The 25,238-nt window shown below is 41.3% G+C and overlaps 1 protein-coding gene across 6 annotated transcripts in view; it reads right to left on the reverse strand.

Moving 5' to 3' along the window:
• The window catches only part of PRKN (parkin RBR E3 ubiquitin protein ligase), a 1,248,399-nt gene that overhangs the window by 738,169 nt on the left and 484,992 nt on the right, over positions 1-25,238 (reverse strand). For all 6 annotated transcript variants that reach the window (XM_077813311.1, XM_077813307.1, XM_077813309.1 and 3 more), the window contains one exon: positions 13,345-13,463. In XM_077813311.1, the coding sequence (XP_077669437.1) occupies positions 13,345-13,463 (119 nt within the window). The remainder of the gene's footprint in view (positions 1-13,344; positions 13,464-25,238) is intronic.

The following is a 25,238-nucleotide window of genomic DNA, read 5'->3' on the forward strand; positions in this document are numbered from 1 at the left end:
GGTCATTCCCAGCTTCCACACAGAAAAGGATTAGCATATACTTTAAGTTGAGGTCACCCAAAGCTTTGTGTGGGTTTTTACACAGGTATTCACTTTCATGTCAATAAAATTTACTGGAACAAATGCTGGCTTACATTGTGCTTTGCTACTTATGGAATAAGAGACCTTCTTAAGAAACTTTTGCTACAATGCCATGTAAAAACTTATGCTAGTCAGTGTATCGACAATTTAAAAAATGTTTTCACAACAAGTATGGCTTCTTTCAGAAAAGTTTGTAGTGGTGCTGCACATACACACTTTTGATGGTTTGACTATGTTAGTTTTACTTCAGCCAATTCCCTATTTACAAAAGGAAAATAAATATACATTAAAAAAGAGGCCTCTCAGCTATCACTGGAATAACCAGGTGGAATTTCAGAAGTGAGATAATTGTTTTTAAGATATGGATTAAATAATTTTTAAAGTGAATTTTTACAGTGTATGAAAGTGAGGGACTGACAGCACTATCCTAAGTCTGGCATAACTGGCTCAGGCCTGCAGGCTGTTGAGCACAGATGAAAAAGGTGCAGCAGCAATGCACTAGCTCTGAGAATTACATTTTTGCTCAGCACATGGAGAGAAGTTCTGCACAGTCTAGAGAAACATGCATAATAGATCTCTACAGCTACAATAAACTGAGAACCAGTGAGCTAGAGAGCATTCTGGAAAATACAGGGGAAGAGGCAGGGTGTTGTCAGGGACCAGCAGCTTAAATTCAATCCTGTGCAAGCAAATGCTAGGAATAGTGGCCATTTGCATTATTGCAAGATACCCCTGCTGGAGTTATGTTCTACCCAAGTGTTAGGCCTCAGGAGGAAGTGAGATGAGATCATCATAAGGCCCAGACACTGAAATACTTACAACAGTTCCCATGAAAATGTGCTGGCTGAAACAGAATGTACGGGGTCTTTGTCCAGCTGACAGGAAAAAGGAGATGGGGCTCCTTTAAGAATCCCTACTGAATTTGGGTTGTGAAGGAGGGGAAAGGGGGACTTACTTGAACAAAGCCAAAGAGGTAACAGGAAGTAGCTAGACTGGACATGCACTGGGGAAGGGAGAGGTATTTATACTCTGTGCATTCCAGAAGGAGCTCTCTCTCTCTCTCTCTCTCAGTCTCACACACAATTACTAATACACAGCTCTCAGCCAGGGGTTCAGAGTAGGACCAGGTTTTATGATCTCCTGGGGGCTTGTACCAGTTCCCTTTTATCTTTTGGGGCTGGAAAGGATTTTTTTCCTCATCAACAGATTAGCTGAGGCAGGGTCAGTTCACAGGTCAGGGATCCAGTGACGTAGGTTAGGAGAACAAGGTAAGGTATGTCAAAATGTCAAAACTCACTAGATGGCTGGCATAGCAGGTATCCAGTGCAGGTACTCGTTAGAGAGGGCATGTGGTTCTCAAACTGGAGTGGGAAATGGACCCAGGGGACTCCTTCCCCCAAGGAAGCTGGAAAAAGGAGGGGTTCGGCTCTTAATATCTGGTATAGCCAGGAGACAACTCTCCCTTTTCCACTCCCCTTTAACCCTAATACATGGAGAAGGCCATGAAATCTCAGTAACGGGCTGGAAAGAAGGAGGACTGATGGCAGTTCCCAAAAACTTGGGATCATGTGAAGAAAAGAATTATGAACTGCACAGCCAATTATGATAGAATTTTGTATTGTATACCTTAGAAGAGTGAAACATTTGAATGGTATAAGTTTTGCCTTATGTTAAATGAATGGCTGAAGATGTGGCTAATTAAACCGCATGCATTGCGGCCTGTCTTTCTTCCTGTGTGACTGGGACAACATTATTCCTCACAGTCATCTACACAATAATCTATTACCTATACCTGGGGAGGTGTTCTTGCCAGCTGGCCAGTGTGCAAAGCTCACTTCCTTCAAATTACTTCACTATGTTGGCTTGGAGTTAACATAGGTTCAGCATCCTTTCTTCTGGCTGCACATTGCTATCTTGCCAAGGTGTGGATGACAGCAGTGGGAGGAGAAAACAGGCAGGCACAAATTACATTTCCTTGCATAGTTCTGACGATGCACCTCAATCCTGATCAACATCCCTGACATTCCAAAATTAGACCCCTCCCAAACAAAAATTGCCCAATATGGTAATTCTTGTAATAGTGTTTTATAACCTGGAATGGTGTCCGCTATGAACTAGGATGAGACCATTAAACCCATTTGAACTTGTGACTCAATTAGGCCCTACAAAGGGAAAGACTAATGTAACAATCACCATTTAATTTAATTGGGCTAATAAAACTAGACAACGTTTCCCACTGTTTAAAGAAAGAGACTAACAGTCAGGAAAACTTAGTTCTATATCCCACTCTGTCACTGAACTGCTGGCATTTAAGGGATATAAAGAACTTGACTTTTTTTAAACAGGCTTTTTTTAACAAAACATTGACAGAGGACCTTTAAATAGCATGTCTGATTTTTTTAAACTTTTTTTAAAAAATATTGTTTTCAGTTCTCATGATGTTTACAAGGGTCTATTTGAGAGCAACACCCCTAGACACACTCAGTCCTGCACCATCCCTTCCATCTCTACACACATGCCTTCTTGCTGCCTCTTCAGTTTTAGCTTTGCGGCTGTGACTCACACACCATACTGCAGATCATGGGGCAAAGTGTGCATCCTTACCTAAGGTCACCATGTTAGTGCATGAGACAGGACATGCAACTGACCATCAGTAATACAATGCAATGAAATTGACTACAGTTGCAATCTGCTGTCTAATGCACAAAGTAAACAAACCTAAAGAAGAGAGTGTGTTTTTTTAAACTGTTGATCCCTTTTAGCTGTAGTTATCTTAGGTGTCATTTAAAATTATACTCGCTACAAAATTTTCAGATGCTCAGGAGGGTCAGGATTCTCAGAGGAAAAGGAGTTCAACTAATGTGAAGTATGATTTTAGATTATATTAATAAATTATCAAGATCATCAAACATATAAATGCACCAATTACATTAGAGTCTTGGACTCATCCCTCACACTCAGAAACTGATTGCAATACCTAATGAGGAGCAGCATTTTCATAGCCATCCAACCATGCATTTAAGAGGGGTGAGAGGTAGGAATTTCAACTGATAAGCAGCTTCCTGTCACACAAAGACCGCTTGGCAAAAGGTCGCCTGTTTTTTGTCAACAGTTCTCATCTCAGACCTGACAAACTCCTTACACCACACACATTTCTTGCAGGGCACTTATGTATAAGGGATATCCCTGAGGTGTTTACAGAAAGCTTGTAACCTGTCAAGACTCATATTCATTGCAAGATGTATGTATAGGGAATATTTAAGGAACAATGTATTTATACGGAAAGTATGCTTGGAGTAGAAATTTGGAGTAGAAACTAATCACAGAGAGATAACAGTCATTGGGGGACGGATCATGCAAGCAAGAGGGAATTGTCAGCGAAATAACACAAAGCTTAATTGATCAGCCTTGCTCCCTCCCAGAACTAACAAATCAAAACCTCTTAGACATGAAAAAGGAATATTACAACAGACAGAACTTCACCCTGGCTGTGAATAGAAACAAAAGACTGTTTTCAGTGTAATAGAGTTTAGGGAAAGACACTCTGGATCCATTCACCAAGGACAGCCCCTGGTACTTGTACAACCATTGAGCACTTACAGAATCAGGCAACACATGTGGTGGGGAGGTACTTTCATGAATGGTTTGGATCTTGGTTTTTGAGAAAGCAGCCAGCTCTGCATAGACTGAACTTCTTGGGTGGTTGGGAAAGGGAGTAAGAATCTATTTTATTAGATAGTCAAAGTAACTATTGATAAGGATAGATATAGCTTCATGTTTTAGAATTTTGTTTTGTATTATAACCACTTGTTTCCACAACTCTCTCATTTCTATTTGAATCTTTATTTTTTCTTAAATAAACCTATTTTTGCTTTATCACAAGTACTGTGTGCTTTACAGGAGCGGTGGTTTAAGGAAAAACTGGTAAATTCAGAAACACTGCACCCATGGGTGCAGAGGATCTGGAATTTCTATGAGTAGCCAGTACCAGGGGCTGGATATCACAGGGGATAAAATAAAATAAAAGCCAAAAAACAGTGCACTGGGGACAGTGCCTTTCTTCCTGGGCAGAGAAAGATCTGCACACAAAGGGACCCCTCCTTGCGCAGACCTGGAAGGAACAATCGGGGCCCAATGTTAATAAATAATTATAATGGAACTAAGTCTCCTTTTCAAAGTCTCCATTTCCTGTTATTCAGGCTGCCTGACAAAAAGCAGACCATCAGAATGAGAAAGTGGTAACCTAGGCGTTTTGGGGGAGCAGAGGGGGCATAGGCAGCGAGTTATATGGGTTTGTGGTGCCTGTGTTGCACCAATGTTTGGGCTTATATTTTCAGAGCCGTCTCATCCATAGGACAGATCAGGGCAACCACCCCAGGTCCCACGCTTTGGGGGGCCCCGTGCTTCAGGGGGACGTGGGGTCCAGGGCGGCTTGGGTGGTTAGCGGGGGGCCTGGCACCAGCAGCAGCGAACGAGCCAGCCCCAGCCCACCCCTCCAGCTCTGCCCCACCCCGCCCCATTACACCCCATTCCCCAAGCCCCCACCCCGCCTCTTTCCAGCTTCTGCCCCCTTCCCCGAGCAACACCGGGAGCCAGCAGGGTGGGACAGGCTGGGGCCAAGTCGCTCGCTGCTGCCAGTGCCAGCACCCACACTAACCCCTCAGGCCACCCTGTACCCCTCGTCCCCCTGAAGCATGGGGCCCCGCAAAGCATGGGGCCTGGGGCGGTTGCCCTGGTCCATCCTATGGATGGGATGGCTCTGCTTGGACCCGTTCTGGGAACCACCAAAAATTATACAAACCTGTCACCCATGGAAGGGGGCACAGGAAGGCTGAGAACAGTAATCCTGGAAAAGGCACAGATCTGGTGAGAACACATCCAAAATTATAGAAACACACACAGATGCTGAAACAGTGAATGAAAACTGAGGGAAATAAAAATCAGTGCTCACCACATCTTTAAATCTGCACCTCACCTTTAAGCACAGAACCAAAATATTTTACTGTATTTATAAAACTTGACTGGCTACTTTCCAATATATTCATTACATTAAGTTTAATTTTATGGCAAATATTACCCTTTTGGGAATTTTGAGTAAAGCCATCTCAAACTCCTGGAATGAAGAAACTTTTGTCTTTTGAATTATATTGTTCTATTGAAACTCAACTGGGAAAGTAAATGCAGGAGTAGTTATGCTATGTATTCTGTTTTTTGGGATGGTAAATAAAATGATGACTTACCTGTATTATAACTGTGGTTCAATGGGTGTATTCCACATAGGTGTGTGTGCATCCAATACAACAGAGGCAGAGAATTTTTTGCAGCAGTACCTACGAGGGTGGCACATGCACCCTGGACATCCTCGTGGCTCCTTATGAAGTTCAGGGCAACTTCTCTCAGTTCCTTCATACTGCAGACTTTGGTGCAAAGGGGATGGAGGGAGAGTCAGGAAATACACATGTGCAATTGCATCTCAAAGAACAGTTACAATACAGGTAAGTAACCTGTTATTATCTTGGCATGGTTTTGTTTCAACTTTGAGGATCACTTGTGGGATGAGCAGAATGGTTGGTGGGGGTAGCAGTGCAATGCATACATAAGACTGTCCCTACGACAGGAGAAATGCATAGTTTAATAAGCCTGGACTGTGACACGCTCAAAAACAGAATTGATGGACTTTCTTGTTGTCTTTTGTTGCAGACAGGTTGACTGATGGAATAAACCAACCTTGGAGGATTCACAGGTGAAGCCTGATATATTGGGGTACATGAGGCCATGTGGCCTAGAAACACTGGAGAGGCTTGGACTGTGGTGGGGAAGTGTGACTTGAGAGACAGGCATAGTTAGTGAATGGTCTGAAATCTCTCTTGAAGAAAAGTGGTTGAATTCACAGAACTGAGTAGAGCCCTAATGAGCCTGATCTTCTGTGTTGGAATGAAGGTTGATTTCCCTTTGTTCAGCATAAGTCACAGATGATTAAAGAGATGAAGGATGTACTGGAGAAACTGGTGTTTGGATCGACCTTGAACTAATCAATTCTCTAGATAAAGGAAGACATGAATTCGCTTTCCTCTTCCGGTAAGCTGGCACCACTGCCATACACTTGGTGAATACTTGTGGGGCTGACAACAGGCTGAAGGGAAATACTGTGTCTTAATAAAGTTGGTTCCTATCACAAATCTTAGAAGCTTCGTTTGACTTGGCACAACTGCCACATGGAAGTAAGTGTCCCGGAGATCAAGAACATCAAAACACTTATCGTGATCTAAAGAAGGAATAATCAATGATAGGAAGACCATGTGAACTTTTATGTACTTGATGGACTTGTTGAGATTTCAAAGATCCAGAATGGGTCTCAGACCCCCCCCCAGGACTTGGGAATCAGAAAGTGTCATGAATAATACCCATTTCCCTGATGTTGAAGGGGAACATCTATCAACACTAGAGTGAGCAGAGTCTGAACTTCTTGAAGGAGCACTGACCTGTAAAATGGGTCCCTGAAAAAAGACGAGGTAGATAGGTGGTGAAAGGGGTTGACAGAAACTGTATAGAACATCCCAGTCTCAATGCTTAGGATCCATTTGTCCATCATTATAGATTCCCAAGCTCTGAGGAAATGGGACAATCTGTCCCCAGATGGTGAGGGGTGGGGGAAACTAAGAAGATTGCTGATTGTATGGCTGTCCTTGAAGCAGAAATCAAATGGGCTGCTTTTCCTTATAACTGAATGAAGACAAGCTGCTTGAGTAATGCTGGAGTTAGAGCACTTCGTTCTTTGTGATTTATGTTCCCTTTTCCAGAACCCTGGTTGCCTGGATGGGTAGAAAGGCTTCCTGTAATACTGCTGTTGGTACTGATATTGTTGAGGTCTGTATTGGTGCCTCTTGGGTATTGTTGTATAGAGCAATGGTCTCCAAAGTGGGGTGCATGCACCCCAGGGGGTGCACAAAGCGATCCACTGGGGGGCACGGCAGGAGAAGCACCGCCAGAGGGTGGGGGAGAAAAAAAGGGCTGCGCAGCAGGAGGAGCACCGCCAGAGAGAGAGGGGAAAAAAAAAAAAAAAGGGCGGCCGGAGGAGTGCTGCCCTAAGATTGGCCGGAATGTTGCCCCTTATAGTGTGCCGCCCCAGGCACGTGCTTCCTATGCTGGTGCCTGGAGCCGGCCCTGCGAGGTATCCTGAGGGAAGAATGGGAGTTCCACAATGTGGAGGGGTTGACAGTAGCGCCCTCACTTGTTCGTTCGCTTTCAGCGTATTGCAACGTATTGCAGTTTGCGTGTGCCCGGTTAAGTTACAGATTGTATTATCTAGTTTTAAGTAAACTAACCCTCACAAAATGGACAAGTGGCTTAAAAAGATTCCTGCAAAGAAACCACGGATTGAAGATAATACTAATAATGCGAACACAAGCGAACAACAAGAAAATGGCAGAGCTAACAGTTCTCCTACTCCTAGTATGAGCTCTTCGTCACCCACATTACGAGGTAAAAACAATGACGATCTAATCAGATCTGACAAGAAGTCGGCCAAAAAAATTAGAAATTATCAAGAAGACTATTTGAAATATGGATTTACATCCACTATCGTTAACGATGAACCTCACCCTAAGTGTATATTGTGCCTTGAGATATTATCTAATGATAGTATGAAGCCATCACGACTAGCAAGACATTTAAAAACTAAGCATCCAGAACATGAGGACAAACCTCTACAATTTTTTCAGCGATGTTTAAAGTCATGTGATACTCAATCCAGTACTTTACAAAATTTCACTAAACTTAATGATAAATGTTTAGAAGCCTCTTTTGAGGTTTCTTACTTAATAGCGAAAGACAAAAAGCCACATACCATTGGGGAAACACTTGTTCTTCCTGCCGTGGTAAAAATGGATGAAATAATACATGGAAAACAATATGGCGACAAACTAAAATGCATTCCTTTGTCAGCAAATACTGTTGGAAGACACATAGAAGACACTGCTGAAGATTTGAAGAAACAAGTATTAGAACAAATTACGCAGTGTGGGAGGTTTGCTATACAGTTGGATGAAAGTACAGATGTCTCTAACATGTCTCAGCTTACGGTATTTGCTAGATTCTGTTTCAAAATAATGAAATACACAAAGAACTACTTTTTTGTGAGCCACTAGGGAAAGATGTACCAGAGAAGATATATTCTCAACAGTAAATGACTTCTTTAATAAAAACAATATTTTATGGAAAAGCTGTGTAAGTGTAACCCCTGATGGAGCAGCTGCTTTGACTGGAATAAAGAAAGGATTCCAGGGTAAGGTTACCGAGATAGCACGACACGTGAAATTCATTCAAACTGCACCATTCATAGGCAAGCTATTGCAGCAAAGAAGTTGGAGCCGGAAGTGCACAAAGTGCTACAGGATGTCATCCATGTGGTTAATTTTATAAAAACAAGACCTTTAAATAGTAGAATCTTTACAGTACTTTGTAATGAGATGGGGAGTGACCATGAAAATCTTTTGTACCACACAGAGGTTCGCTGGTTATCTCGTGGCAAAGTGCTTAAAAGAGTTGTTTAACTTAAAGATGAGTTACACATTTTTCTTTTACAAAAAGACAAGTGTTCTAAATTTGCTGACTTTTTCTGTGATGACAAGTGACTGTCAGTAGTATGCTACCTAGCAGATATTTTCGAAAAAATAAACACACTTAATCTGTCCCTTCAAGGTAAAGGTGACGTTTTAACAATGAGTGAGAAAGCAACTGCTTTTTGAAAGAAACTTGTGCTATGGAGAGAGCATTTTGAAAACGGATGTTTGGAAATGTTTCCATCGTTATGTGATTTTGTTGCCAAAAACGATGTAAGTGTGTCACCTATAAAAACTCTCATATCTGCACACTTAAAAAACTTGGAAACAGAATTTCCTAACCTGTTTAAAAATCTTCCAAACGAAGAGTTTCAGTGGGTTTTGAATCCATTTGTTAAAAATATAAAAACTTCCGATTAGTTTGCAAGAACAACTGATTGACATCAGGGAAGACGGAAATTTACTAGCCGAATTTCAACAAAAAACCTTTGCATAATTGGTGGATGGGATTGAAAAATGAGTATCATGATTTAGTAAGCCAACGATACACTTCTTCCATTTCAATCTATGTATCTTTGTGAGGCATCTTTTTCAACTATGACAGCTATTAAAACCAAGATGTGAAATAAACTGAACTTAGAACCAGACCTTCGAATCGCTGTATCACAAAGTGTTAAACCAAGATTTTCAAAAATAATGAAGTATATTCAATCACATTGCTGTCACTAAAAATATTATTAGTAATTTTTTTTAGTGAGAGCAAAAAGGTTTTTTGTACTGTTAATAAATAAAATAAAAAATATTTTAAAAATATTGTTTATTTCATCCTTATCTCATCCTTTTTTAATTTCTATTTTTGTGTATGTTTTATAATGTACATAATATATTAGTACAGGAGTACATGTATATAATTATACATAAATAAATATTCATATATTGGGGGTGCATGCTCAAAATTTTTTTACTGATAGGGGTGCGCAATCAAAAAAGTTTGGAGACCACTGCCTTATATTATTTACCCCATAGATGCCAAAATAACATAGTCCAAGTAGATTCCAAACAGTGAGATAAAAGAAGTTTGTTGAGAGATCTGCCATGTTAGAGCTTTTTATACTAAGGTCTTTACAGTAGGGTTGTGAGGAATTATGGGGGACAGAGTTGGGGGGAAGAGACTCAGTCTTTTTTTTCAATTACCAAAATTAAGAGCAATGCTTAGTACCTTTCCAAATAAGAAAAGTGTGATGAGAGAATCTCAAATATGTGGAAGTTCAGTTAGACTTTGACAAAGTTAAGACTAAGCATCTGAGAACTTCAAACCCATGATGTTAGAATTTCAAAAATTTGACTCAGTTTAAATGTTACTGGGTTCAAGATAGTAAGTAGAAGCAAGAATAAGGAGAGTGTCCAAAAACATTTTGTGGGGCAATGCCCCCGGAACCCCACTGGTAAAACTTCTACTACTCGCAGGATGATTAGAGTCTCAGTTTTATTTCTGGCACCATGTTTATGCTGTGTCAGCAACACAATAATGGAATGTCTCCTCTGAAGCAACAAACTCCAGTAACTTATAATAAGTGGGTTGAGTTTTGAAAGATTTACATCACTAGAGGCTGCAGCACTCAAAGCCCTGAAGCTGGCACCAACTAGGATGGATGAAGCAATGGAAAAGAGCAGAGAAAGACAGAAGGATGTGGAAAAAGGCATAAAGGGAAAAAAGGATTGGAAACAGAAGGGAGACGTTTGAAGAGTGGGGGAGGAGATGAGGCCAGAAGAAGCAAGGGTATTGTGATAGATTGTCAGATTTTAGGATTCTATGTGGAAATGCTGAGCTATTCTGATGACTCGCCCTGGCATATCAGATGGCTCTCATTAATTCCAACTCCCCAGAATACAAGACAGAGCATCTGTGAGCTAAGAGAAAACTAGATGAAGAAACAGGAAGACCTGCAGAGACAAGCCCTCAGAATAATGAGCATAAGGAAGCTAATGCAAGGTCTGTTTGAATCTGTAAATGCAATCCTCTCTCAGGACTTTATTGCTTAAGTCTCTGAAGCAGCAAAATAAAAACATGCTCTGTAAAGTCAGTGAGCATGGACAAGAACCTAAGGTGTGTTCTGTGTTAGCAATGCAAAGGTGAATGCGAAAGTTCTTTAACAATTCCCTTCATTTTCTGCTATTAAAAACAGCATTTTCCTTCAGTAGCTTTGACATCTAACTGACAATATAAATTTGAATATGAACCAAAATTATAAATATGAGGCAAAGACAATTTTGATTCAAGTTATTTTAATGCAGATTTGATTGAAACCATTATTGATTAAACATTAAAATGTGGCTTTGGTAAAAAAGATGGCCGAGTAAAATGTCTGTGAAGTGGAATCTAACTTCTTGGTTCTCTTGCAGCTCATTCATCTCTCATAAGGTGATGTACCTGAACTCTGGAAGGAACCTGAAAAGTTTGGGCTGCTTGGTGGAGCCACATTGTTCTTTTCTGCATGCCTTGGTATTTAAGAATAATCATTAAGATGAAAGTCAAAGAGAAACAAGTTTATCCTGATTTGTGTTCAAAGCCTTTCAAACAGCCCTCTGAGACGGGCCAGAATTATCCTCATTTTACAAGCCTGAGAAACTCAGGCAGAAAGGTTAATGGCAAAAGAACCTGATTTTAAGAGGTGCTGAACACACAACCTCTAATGAAGTCAATGGGATCTGCAAATGCACAGCACCTCAGAAAAAGTCAGGCCTCTTATCTAGGTACCTAAATATGGATACAGGTGTCTAACTTTGGACATACAAGACTGAAAATTTTGACCCAGGTGTTTAATGCGGGGCCCCCAGAACCTGAAACAGTCAAAATTAGAAAATACTTTTGAAAATCTTGACTAAAGTGACTTGCACAGAGCCATAGAGGGAATCACTGCTGGAACAGAGATTAGAGTCAGGAGACCTTAGTCCATGCCCCTCTCTCTCTTTAGAGAGAAAAGCCCTTAAGAAAGTACCACTAATTAATTTCTCTAAGTACAAAAAAGAGCAATCTTTCTCAAAGGTTCTGTGGGACTCTTCAGTTTACAATGCCACATATCATTAGAATTGACTAATTCAGATACATTTACAATTGTTCAGCTGGAATACCTCAATATGTTTCTTCAAAGCCTTGATAATAAGTTAAAGGGACCCTCAAATGACTTAAGCATAACATTAAAGTTTTGCCTAAAAGACAGTAAGTTTTTGAATAACAATTTGGCAATGTTTATCACACTTTATTATTTCAATGACGATAGACTTTTTTCATTTAAAATGATCTCCCTGAAGCATTGGACATAAACACTCAGAAGCCATTGAAAAAAAATGAAAAGCAAAACTTATCGCTCTCTGTGAACCAAAGTTAAGGCCAAATGTAGACACCTAATAAAAGTAGCTTGATTTCCAAAGATGCCAAACAGCACACAAAGCCCCCTGAAATCTATGGGAGCTGTGGGTGCTCAGTTCTTCTGAAAAAAAATGAAACCACTTTTATAGCAACCTCAGGTGATAAGACTTCAGGCAGTGTAAGAAACGCTCTCACTCCCCAGTGTATAAGCAAAAAGTCCTCTAAGTCATCCCCTTTTTGGAGATATACTTATTCAACCAACATCCTTCCTTTTTCAGGATGCAACCCAAGTCCAATATAAGTGCTCAACATTTTGGCGGGGGGCGGGGGGGGGGTAAAATCAGAAGTATACAGTTACCACCTAAATCTCCATTCACGCATAATATCCACTACTTAATTCTTCCTCCTTTTATATATGGCAGCTGGTGTTAGCAGGTTACCGCCTTATCCTTCCTTCTGGGTGGTAGTAATCCCCTCGGATTCCACCTTCTTCCTCCTGGTCTGTCCGGGAACTGACTGCTTGGAACTCTGGTAAATATTTAACAAATTCTTGATTGAAGATGTGAGGCTACAGATGCTGGCACAGTGGGCTGACCTAACCAGCAGATCGATCCAAAGAACTAGTAACAACACCTCGTATATTTATTGGCAATTGAGCCATCAATACAGAGCCACACAAGGGAGCTGTTTATAGGTAAACAGGTATCTGTCACACGAAACCAGAGAAGATTTAGGGTCAGGCAACCTAGGCGACCGGCTGGGGAGCGCCGGGTTCGGGGTGCTGGTTTTGTTGTTAGCGAGAAAAGGGAAAATAGAATGTTCCAAGTAAAATGTTTCAGGTATTCTGTATGTGGATTCATTTTTCACTAACCTCCTAGAATGTTCTGGACCTTTGTAAAATCCCATGGAACCTTCCCGGCTTTCTGAGAATCGCTCCTCATTCATTGTTTAGGGATCCTAGGTGCCTAACTCAGGGTTTGTGAATCGCAGTTTTTTTCCAGTGATATTCTAGATGCCTAAAAGTCCTTTGTGGATCCAGGTCTCAGCACCTAATGCTCAGAGTATCGTGGAACCCAGATGTAATATGTCCACTGGATTTCCCATCGTGCATAAAATTAAGCAACTGCTCAAGTCTTTGCAAGATCAGAGCTCAAGTTTGAAAAGTTTTCCCTGAATGAACTGAGCAAAAAAAAAGGGGGGAAGTGGAAGGATAAATAAAATGTTTACAAATCTTTATTTCATCTTCAAAGCTATAAACAGCGGTTAATATGTTTATATTACTTCTCAATACATAATTTTTACCTCTTTAAAAACTTGAATTCTCTTGCTTACCCTTGTCAGAGTCAGCGTCCCTTCTTTACACATACTGCAACGGACCCGCAGTTTCCCAGGCTTCACAGTTTGGCAGAAACTTTTGCAGAAAACATAAAAACTGTTGTAACTAGCTGCACCTGTTGGAAAGAAAGTAAAGAAAACGGTTTGCACTGAAATCCAGAACGAGACTGAAGTATTTTAAAACAAACAAACAAACTGATAATTAAATTAACAGATTTCAGAGTAACAGCCGTGTTAGTCTGTATTCGCAAAAAGAAAAGGAGTACTTGTGGCACCTTAGAGACTAACCAATTTATTTGAGCATGAGCTTTCGTGAGCTACAGCTCACTTCATCAGATGTATACCGTGGAAACTGCAGCAGACTTTATATATACACAGAGAATATGAAACAATACCTCCTCCCACCCCACTGTCCTGCTGGTAATAGCTTATCTAAAGTAATCGTCAGGTTAGGCCATTTCCAGCACAAATCCAGGTTTTCTCACCCTCCACCCCCCCACACAAATTCACTCTCCTGCTGGTGATAGCCCATCCAAAGTGACAACTCTTTACACAATGTGCATGATAATGAAGTTAGGCCATTTCCTGCACAAATCCAGGTTCTCTCGCTCCCTCACCCCCCTCCAAAAACCACCCCCATACACACACAGACTCACTCTCCTGCTGGTAATAGCTCGTCCAAACTGACCACTCTCCAAGTTTAAATCCAAGTTAAACCAGAACATCTGGGGGGAGGGGGGGGTAGGAAAAAACAAGAGGAAATAGGCTACCTTGCATAATGACTTAGCCACTCCCAGTCTCTATTTAAGCCTAAATTAATAGTATCCAATTTGCAAATGAATTCCAATTCAGCAGTTTCTCGCTGGAGTCTGGATTTGAAGTTTTTTTGTTTTAAGATAGCGACCTTCATGTCTGTGATTGTGTGACCAGAGAGATTGAAGTGTTCTCCGACTGGTTTATGAATGTTATAATTCTTGACATCTGATTTGTGTCCATTTATTCTTTTACGTAGAGACTGTCCAGTTTGACCAATGTACATGGCAGAGGGGCATTGCTGGCACATGATGGCATAAATCACATTGGTGGATGTGCAGGTGAATGAGCCTCTGATAGTGTGGCTGATGTTATTAGGCCCTGTGATGGTGTCCCCTGAATAGATATGTGGGCACAATTGGCAACGGGCTTTGTTGCAAGGATAAGTTCCTGGGTTAGTGGTTCTGTTGTGTGGTATGTGGTTGTTGGTGAGTATTTGCTTCAGGTTGCGGGGCTGTCTGTAGGCAAGGACTGGCCTGTCTCCCAAGATTTGTGAGAGTGTTGGGTCATCCTTTAGGATAGGTTGTAGATCCTTAATAATGCGTTGGAGGGGTTTTAGTTGGGGGCTGAAGGTGACGGCTAGTGGCGTTCTGTTATTTTCTTTGTTAGGCCTGTCCTGTAGTAGGTAACTTCTGGGAACTCTTCTGGCCCTATCAATCTGTTTCTTTACTTCCGCAGGTGGGTATTGTAGTTGTAAGAAAGCTTGACAGAGATCTTGTAGGTGTTTGTCTCTGTCTGAGGGGTTGGAGCAAATGCGGTTGTATCGCAGAGCTTGGCTGTAGACGATGGATCGTGTGGTGTGGTCAGGGTGAAAGCTGGAGGCATGCAGGTAGGAATAGCGGTGACTTTGTGACTTTGTCCTTACCCATAACTATTTCACATTTGGGGACAATGTACACCTTCAGATCAGCGGCACTGCTATGGGTACCCGCATGGCCCCACAATATGCCAACATTTTTATGGCTGATTTAGAACAACGCTTCCTCAGCTCTCATCCCCTAAAGCCCCTACTCTACTTGCGCTATATTGATGACATCTTCATCATCTGGACCCATGGAAAAGAAGCCCTTGAGGAATTCCACCATGATTTCAACAATTTCCATCCCACCATCAACCTCAGCCTGGTCCAGTACACACAAGAGATCCACTTCCTGGACACTACAGTGCTAATAAACAATGGTCACATAAACACCACCCTATACCGGAAACCTACTGACCGCTATTCCTACCTGCATGCCTCCAGCTTTCACCCTGACCACACCACACGATCCATCGTCTACAGCCAAGCTCTGCGATACAACCGCATTTGCTCCAACCCCTCAGACAGAGACAAACACCTACAAGATCTCTGTCAAGCTTTCTTACAACTACAATACCCACCTGCGGAAGTAAAGAAACAGATTGATAGGGCCAGAAGAGTTCCCAGAAGTTACCTACTACAGGACAGGCCTAACAAAGAAAATAACAGAACGCCACTAGCCGTCACCTTCAGCCCCCAACTAAAACCCCTCCAACGCATTATTAAGGATCTACAACCTATCCTAAAGGATGACCCAACACTCTCACAAATCTTGGGAGACAGGCCAGTCCTTGCCTACAGACAGCCCCGCAACCTGAAGCAAATACTCACCAACAACCACATACCACACAACAGAACCACTAACCCAGGAACTTATCCTTGCAACAAAGCCCGTTGCCAATTGTGCCCACATATCTATTCAGGGGACACCATCACAGGGCCTAATAACATCAGCCACACTATCAGAGGCTCGTTCACCTGCACATCCACCAATGTGATTTATGCCATCATGTGCCAGCAATGCCCCTCTGCCATGTACATTGGTCAAACTGGACAGTCTCTACGTAAAAGAATAAATGGACACAAATCAGATGTCAAGAATTATAACATTCATAAACCAGTCGGAGAACACTTCAATCTCTCTGGTCACGCAATCACAGACATGAAGGTCGCTATCTTAAAACAAAAAAACTTCAAATCCAGACTCCAGCGAGAAACTGCTGAATTGGAATTCATTTGCAAATTGGATACTATTAATTTAGGCTTAAATAGAGACTGGGAGTGGCTAAGTCATTATGCAAGGTAGCCTATTTCCTCTTGTTTTTTCCTACCCCCCCCTCCCCCCAGATGTTCTGGTTTAACTTGGATTTAAACTTGGAGAGTGGTCAGTTTGGACGAGCTATTACCAGCAGGAGAGTGAGTCTGTGTGTGTATGGGGGTGGTTTTTGGAGGGGGGTGAGGGAGTGAGAGAACCTGGATTTGTGCAGGAAATGGCCTAACTTCATTATCATGCACATTGTGTAAAGAGTTGTCACTTTGGATGGGCTATCACCAGCAGGAGAGTGAATTTGTGTGGGGGGGTGGAGGGTGAGAAAACCTGGATTTGTGCTGGAAATGGCCTAACCTGATGATTACTTTAGATAAGCTATTACCAGCAGGACAGTGGGGTGGGAGGAGGTATTGTTTCATATTCTCTGTGTATATATAAAGTCTGCTGCAGTTTCCACGGTATACATCTGATGAAGTGAGCTGTAGCTCACGAAAGCTCATGCTCAAATAAATTGGTTAGTCTCTAAGGTGCCACAAGTACTCCTTTTCTTTTTTTAAATTAACGGAATCATAGATTTAAAAGGCCAGAAGAGTCCCTTGTGATCAGCTATTCTGTCCTCTTGCGTAACAGGTCACAGGACTTCCATAAATTAATTTCTGCCTCAAGTCCCACAGCTGTAGTTGAGCTAGAGTATATCTTCTTTAAATGTAATTTTTTAGCCTCCTAAAAATCATAAGTTATTTGCAGTCTCCCTCTTAAAGCCACCCTGGTCTGGTCTTTGGGATACTAGCAAGAGTGTTATTCCTGGTGCCTACCCTTAAAGTCCAACACCCATAGTGGTATGGACTTTTTGAACCCCTGCAAGCAAGGAGAGGTGGTCTCACAGGCCCTGGAGAGAGGACTGTGATCCAGAAAATGGAACAGACATTTGTAGTTCTGCTTGTTGGACTCTTATTTAACCCAGTGGAAGAAGGGGAAGGCTTTTTGATTTGGCCAGAAGGTGAAACTAAGTAACCAGTAAGAGGGAGACAGTGAGAGGAAAACTGAGTCTGAGGCTACACTCAATGCTGGAGAGGGAAGCTACTGTTCCAGGGGTTCACAAAGACACTGTCTTCTATTTTTAAAAGCTATAGCACCCAAGCTGCCATTGATGGCACTTGTGCTACCTGAAACTCCCTCTAAGTTGGCTGCCTGCAGCTAAGCAGCCTGTGTGACCTCCGGATCCTAGGAAGGGTAGCTCAACAGCATTAATGGCAACATAGTCTAAACCTAGGCAGGAGGCCAAGAATAAAGATCTACTGCATTCGACTCCTGATTCTGAGGCAGCGCTTAACTGTTCTCCCTTTGTTTCTCTGTTTGCAAAGAGGAGCTTACCTATCTCACCCGGGGCGGGAGGGGTGAAAGAGGGAGAGAGAGAGATGATTAATGGGAAAAATTTCAAAGGTACAAAGGAAAGTTAGGTATCCAAATCCCATTGACTTTCAGTGGAAGTTGAACGCTTGATTTCCCCTGGGCCTTTGAAAATCTCCCTTCTAAATAGTTAGTAGTATGTTAAGTACTCTTGTATAAATGTTAAAGCTTTGTAGGATTGTTCCCAATGGTTGAAATCTCCAGAAACATTTACTTCCCAGTTTTTAATTGTTTGTTTAATTGTCAGCCCATGGAGCCCTTTGCCAGAGGATGTGGCAAAGCCCTGGCTGGGATGATTTAACTGGGAATTGGTCCTGCTTCGAGCAGGGGGTTGGACTAGATGACCTTCAGGGGTCCCTTCCAACCCTGATATTCTATGATTCTATGATTCTATGTTGTGAAGGCCATGACTGTAACAGGGTTCAAAAAAAAACTAGATAAGTTCATGGAGGATAGGTCCATCAATGACTATTAGCCAGGATGGGCAGGGATGGTATCCTTAGCTTCTGTTTGCCAGAAGCTGGGAATGGGGACAGGGGATGGATCACTTGATGATTACCTGTTCTGTTCATTCCCTCTGGGGCACCTGGCATTGACCACTTTTGGAAGATAGGATACTGGTCTAGATGGACCTTTGGTCTGACCCAGGATGGCTGTTCTTATGATTTTAATTTTACTCACCAATAACACATTGAAAACATATTTAAGTGCTTAAAGTGTCAGGCTACCAAACATGAATTTTCCATTACCTTAGTGAAGAGGAAATCTTTCAGCATGAGTCATACAATGACATGAGAACTGAAAGATGAGAAGTCATGGGTGATTCATCTATTGGATTAATTCATAATATGATAATGGTAAATTCTTGAGAATTAACTTCTTGCCATCAGTCTGATGATCTTCATGCTATTTATTTACCTGCAACTTATGGAGTGAATCTTATTTACTAGTGCCAGTAGGGTGGGGCAGCAGGAAGAGGAGAGAATTATCTGCTTTGCTTGCTAGCCAAAACAATTCACAAGTATCTATGCTCATCTCCATTTTTTCTTTTAGTAACATGACATTCAAGTAGCTTTGGATTACACACTGAGCTACCTCAGAAAATATTAGGTGTAATAATTTAAAGTAAACCATATTTATTATATTTTTGCATGCCCTTCAGAATAATAAAGAGCATGTATACGGTTGTATGTTATTTGAAACCAATTCCATGTTATTCACATTCATGAATTGCCTAAGAACACTGGCGCAACGAGTTCCCAAACCTTAATTACTCACAGGGCTCTACAAGAAAAAAGTTGAATCTTCCAAAAGAAAAAAGATGACTCCAGAGAACACTTACATTATTGAAAAAAAGACCTTTTCCAGTGAGCACTTAATAATATTAAAAAAAAAAACATCTCTGATGAGTGTCCAAACCTACAGGAACACAAAATGCTCTTCCAGAGGGCAACAGGGATGTCCTTAATATCCTCTTCACTTACATTACCCCCTAAGAATTTTCATTACGCTTCTCTGAGGGAAAATAAATGACCACAGAAGGACACAACAGATAACAGGATTTTCAGCGGAATTTAGACCTTGTGAAAGTTGCTGGATAAATATAGTTCTGTAAATTAAATGAAGTCCTCTACTTATCCTTTCAGCAGGTACAATACAAGCAGCAATAGTGCATGTCTCGCCACAGTGCTCTATCAATGTGCTTTGAGTTGCACGTGGCACCTTTAAGAATAAAAGGGAAGTCAATCTGCTTGCCCATTCAATACTTGTTATTTCTGCTGAGGGTCTCAGCGCGAAATGTGACACAGTTTTGAAAATCTGGACATCTATCCACTAGTAACCACACTGAGACCCCCAACTTGTTTGCCTAGGGTGACTAAATGACTTGAACACACTACTAACCTGGGCTGAATTTTAGCTAGGATGCAAAGAAATAAAACAATGTGTATTGAAAAAGATGAAAGGTGTTCTGAAAACTGGTCAGTCTTTCCTTTTTGCATCTCCTTAACATGGGAACAGCAAGATAATCAACAAAACTGAAATGCAGCACAAATATTTCATGTATCAAGTAGTCACAACCTGCAGTTTGCTGCTGCAGGAGGTCATCAAGATAATCATAGTCATTAGAGTTGCCTTCCTTTGGCTCCCCACTTTCAGGTGCACAAAGTATAACCTCAGCATAGAGGGAGATTGAGCCCCAGATCTATTTTTGCATCACCATTTCCTACCTTTTGGCTCTGCTAACAATGCCGCTTTGGTACACAGTTAATCTGCTTTTCCTGTAAATGACTTCACACGTTCTTCTACATCAGCCCTGCTGCTTAGAATGCTCGTTCTGAGTGGATCCACAAGGCCATTACCCCCTTTCCTTATTCAAATCCATCCTTACTATTCATAGCATCAGTAGGTCTCATGTGAAATTAACTAAGTCATCAAACACCACACATAATGCTGTACACTAGCCCTCACGGAGTAAAGTAATCTTGCAGTGTCACTGATTCTACTCCCTACTCCATTTCCACACTCCCAACTGTCTTGTGTCCTGCTTGTTATATCAAGTTAAATTTACCTTATAAACTACATGGGGCAGGAATCATATCTTCCATCTGCTCTATATGCTAGGCATACAGTTAGACAGAGAGATGTATTATTGATAGTAAAGTGCAAACCATTCGTAGTGTAGCTCACCATAAATAAGTATGACTTAATGTCACAATAAGAAAAGAAGGGAATCTTAGAGACCTGATTTGATGATTATTGCAGATTTATTGTATAGGTTAAACCTTGCACAGAGTACGTCTCAACCTGATTTTTACTTCTACTCAGTATGATCAATTTTCTCATTTATGAATAATAAACTTAATTTTGTGGGGGGGGGGGGTTAACACACAAGAAACATGTTTAGAATAGATCTAGCTGGAGCAGTTACGCAAAACACCTGTGCAGAGATGCAGAACAACATTTGGATTGTCTTTCCTATAGCAAGACTGCTGGAGTCTGAGAGCATTACAGGAGGATGCTCTGAGCTTTGGTAAGGGAGTTAAATGGAGACTTTCAGCAACCCAACAACTATTTTAGGCAGATGGATTGATTCCAATCACATATTCTCGTAGTCAACTTATTAGGCTTGTGTAGTGACCAACACCACCAGGAATGGGGCAAGAGGAGCCAGAATTAAAAAGGTACACAGGCCTAAAGTGAGCATACTGTACATCACACTACAACAGTTTAGCATTAACCATATCTATTCTAGGAAGTGCTAGCATGAATCTTAGCAAACATCTTTGACTCAGAATATATTCCAATGGTTCCCCTTTTCAAGGGGAGAAAAGGGGAAAACAAGAAAGGAATCTGATTTCTGCACAACACCAGCTCTGAAGTGGTATTAATACAGAATTGTAATTATGGCACTGAGCCAGCAATCACTAAAATTGCTGCAGCATCAAGCTTACAAACTCCTCTCCCCTCGTTCAATCATGCTCTATAGGTTTTTATGAAGTTTTCCATTAATATTTTATAACATTGGAACTCAGCTTGACTCTGCAGATACAGCAATTACCAATTAAAAAACTGAAGTCCCATTTTAAGTGTTAGTTCTGATACTGAAAATGTGCATAACACACAAAAATAAAAAAATTAAAGTTAACCGCTAGTTCATTTCGTGGTTTTATAAAATTGTGATTTTTTTAAAAGAGAAAACTAGTTGTACTTGTGTTTGCAATTCTTCTTTTCAGAGAATGTGCAGTTCCATAAGTTCTTGGTCTATGCTCCATATACATGACTGGCAGGACTGCCACGGCTATGTCTTTTTGGCTGTCACCAATTTGGAAGATGATATGGGTCTGCCCTACAATAGGTGCTTGATGCTCACACATTCTGCAAGCTGAAATCACTGCCACCAGGACAATGACCTTAGAAATGTGATCTCTCCGTGGTTCAAAAGGAGCTTTCATCATGTTACTCAGAACCACATGAATTTCCCCAAACACTGGTGACTTCTTAATGAGGCCCCAGAAAATGACTATGGGATACTGAAAAACTAGTCTACTTTCATTCATGAAACACTGAAATGCAGCCAAATAAATCCTTTCCCACGTGTTGGTATGTTTATCTCACAACCTGCTTCAATGCTGCTAGGATGACTACCCTTTCAGGAACCACACTGACAGGGAAAAGGAACCCTGACTAGGTGTAAAGAGATCCCTTGTTTCCTTATGATCTAATGTGGTAAGATCACCACCAATTCCATCAGGACTGGAAACCATATTTGCCTTAGCCAATGTGGGGGCCATAAAGTTCATGAAATGTCTCTCTGTTGGGTTTAATTAGGGCCTTTGCTAGCATAATGAAGGAGGGAGAAGCCATCATGAAATTCTATCCTTCCTACTGCCCCAAAATGAATGAAGTGACTGGTGAAGCCATCACCAGTGCAATCCTTATCAGGTGCCTTCAACAGAACAAAGGGGTCCTGGTGTTCAGAGGAGTGGCAGACAATATGGGATGCTCCCCACAGAAGAAAGATCTGTCATCCTCTGATCTGGTCACCGCTTGTCAAACTCTATAACCACATAGCCTGCTCTGATAAAATTTCCCTTTCCTGACAGGCAAAAGGCATCTAGGAATGTCTTGCGAGACATTGCCTAGTCTTGCCACTGCAGGATTAAGAATCAAGATCCTTTATATCCTTTGTTTATGTAAAACTGGTGGCCTGATTGTTCTTTTGAATCAGGACCACTTTATGAGATATGAGGGCTCTCAAAGTCCACTTCCAACCAGGCCAACTGGAGTCCCCAGAATATTTATGTAGCAGGATAACTTTTGGAGACACCAAATATCTTGATAATGAAGCCCTTCTGCAAGTGCTTCCCCACCCTACACAGAATGCATCCATGATTGTGCCATTTTGCCTCAGAGGAATATGGGAATGCTCTTCTAACTGTATATTGGTTTTGGACCATCACCAAGCTGGAGCATCTCAGAAGTTGCCTATCACCCAGATATAGAACAAAAATCTCTATTGCTTGTGATAATTGATGATGTTACCTCTGGTTGGGACTTGCTAAGGGCATGACCAGGCCACCATAAATACTCTGATGGTCACCAAGCCAATCAAAACATCCTCTTGGCTAGTTCCACAATATTTTAGATCCTACTATGAGTTAGGAAGGCTTTGAAGCATGTCCAATACGGCATCTATGTACTCCAATTCACTCTGAGAAGCAAGCTAGTGACTAAAGCCCTTCAGTGATAACATGGAGAAATGGTGGGATTTCTTCCAGTGTGCTGTTCTTGGTCAGCCAGTCACACAAGTGGGAAAAAACTACACTGCTTCTATTCTTTGTAGAACTGCTAAAAATGTCACAAAACACATATGGTACTGAGACAAGCTTAAATAACAACACTGGTACGGTTCTGCTGTCAGAAACCTGAGATGTATCTAGTGGCTGGGCATGTATGTCTAACCATACATAGGCATCTGCAAGGTCCAGAATACATAGCTAGGAACAGTAAAGCAATGCAAGAGACAAAAGAAGCAGGAATTTTAGCAAGGATAAGTAAGTCCATTCAAACTAAGGTGCCAAGAGGTAGGAAGGCTAAAATGGTCCCTGGAGCATAGAGCAGAAAATAAGTCTAGCTTTAAGCATTTTTTAAATTAATCAGAAGTCAAACTATGAACAAGAATTTTAGCAAAAACAGAAGTAAATCATAGAGAAATCAATTAAGTGTCCCAAGAGCTGTTAGGGATACTATGGGTTTCCAGTGTTCCCAGCAGAGGCAGGCACATGCCACCCTACTAATGCTGGTGGTTTACATACTTAACTTTGGACATGGGTTAAGCCTTGCCCTTGAATGTGGGCCTGTTTCAACTGTTTTATTTTCATAGATTCATAGATATTGGAAGGGATCATTATGATCATCTAGTCTGACCTCCTGCACAATGCAGGCCACCGATTCTCACCCACCCACTCCTGCAATAAACCTCTCACCTATGTCTGAGCTATTGAAGTCCTCAAATCATGGTTTAAAGACTTCAAGGTTTAAAGACTTTTCTTCATATTCTTTTAAGAATTAGAGAATACAGCATAAAAGAAAGATTATTAATTATAAGGCAATATAAGATGTCCTAAAGTCATCACAACTCTGTTTTCAGAGTCATAATGTCACCAAAAATTGTGCTGATTTCCTTAGAGGAAATAGTTAAAAATCAGTCATCACTGGGGTAAACAATCCAATTTGACAGGTTTCAGAGTAGCAGCCGTGTTAGTCTGTATTCGCAAAAAGAAAAGGAGTACTTGTGGCACCTTAGAGACTAACCAATTTATTTGAGCATAAGCTTTCGTGAGCTACAGCTCACTTCATTGGATGCATTCAGTGGAAAATACAGTGGGGAGGTTCTAGCTCTCTAGGTTCTAATGTGTCCAGAAAGCGCAATCTTAAATATCTCCTTAAATAAATGAGACATGATTTGTAATTAGAACCACAGTGAATACTTATGTATGCAGCATGGTGTTCAGGTACTGATAAAGACAAAAAATTGGCAATCTTCATTTCAATGAAGCTTTCAATTACCTGGAAAAGCTTGATGGATTCCTTTGTGATTATATCAGACACATGGGTGTGGGGAGAAACGAATGGAACTGAAGCAAGAGGGGATATGAGGTGGCACAGAAGCCTCCTAGCTACACGCATCTGAACTCACTAGCAAGTGGGCTCCCTCCTGTATGTTCCTGTTTCTGTCACAATAGTGATCTAGTAAATATAAGTAACTCCCTTGAAAAGAATACTAATAATAGTGCAAGTTTGAATATCTCCATATAACTTCACAGTTACCTCATGTCCATACTGAAAGTCATGGACTTTACACCACAGCCCTCTGAAATCAATGGGAGGCTTTTCATTGATGTCAGTAAGCATTTGATCTGGTCCCATATATTGAAAGATGACTGTTAGTACCTTGAGTTACATGGATGACAGTTTTAAGCTATTTGCAGTGGTCACCATTATAATATTTCCAAGTGGCTTTGGAAGTAATCAACATCATTCTGTTCCTTTCTAGTGATATTCTCCAGCCAGATCTTTCCTGGTCAAAGCTCAGAACTGGCCATGAAGAAACGGTAAGAAATGGCTGAACTAGCCACATTGCAAGTATTATAGAGTTGCACTCCTTTGCTATTTGGCTTCAGAGAAGTTTCCAGAAAATGTTTCCAAAAGTTGAATATCGGAATTTTGGCCAGAATCCTTTTAATACCAGTTGGAGGTGGGATTTCCCCATTTGAAATTAACAAGTGGCCTCAGATAGGGATGCTTTATTTCACTTTTACAGCCAGGTCATTCACTACGTGTACCTCTCTATTACTTCTGGTAACTTTTATACAATCTGCGTATAACAGGATCTCCCCAAACCCAGCGTCAGACCTTTCCTCTACCTCATTTTCCCCACTCTCAAAGGGGGGGGGGGCAATTCACCAGTCAGTGAAGGTGGGCCAATTCACCAGCCATGTCAATGAAGCTCCCACCACACTGTCAATATTTCATTCCCTTTTCTGATGGCTGTTTTCATTGTTCAAACACAAATACACTTCAGCATCAACCTAGACA

The sequence above is a fragment of the Eretmochelys imbricata genome, chromosome 3 (assembly GCF_965152235.1).
Source record: "Eretmochelys imbricata isolate rEreImb1 chromosome 3, rEreImb1.hap1, whole genome shotgun sequence".
Lineage (NCBI taxonomy): Eukaryota > Metazoa > Chordata > Testudines > Cheloniidae > Eretmochelys > Eretmochelys imbricata.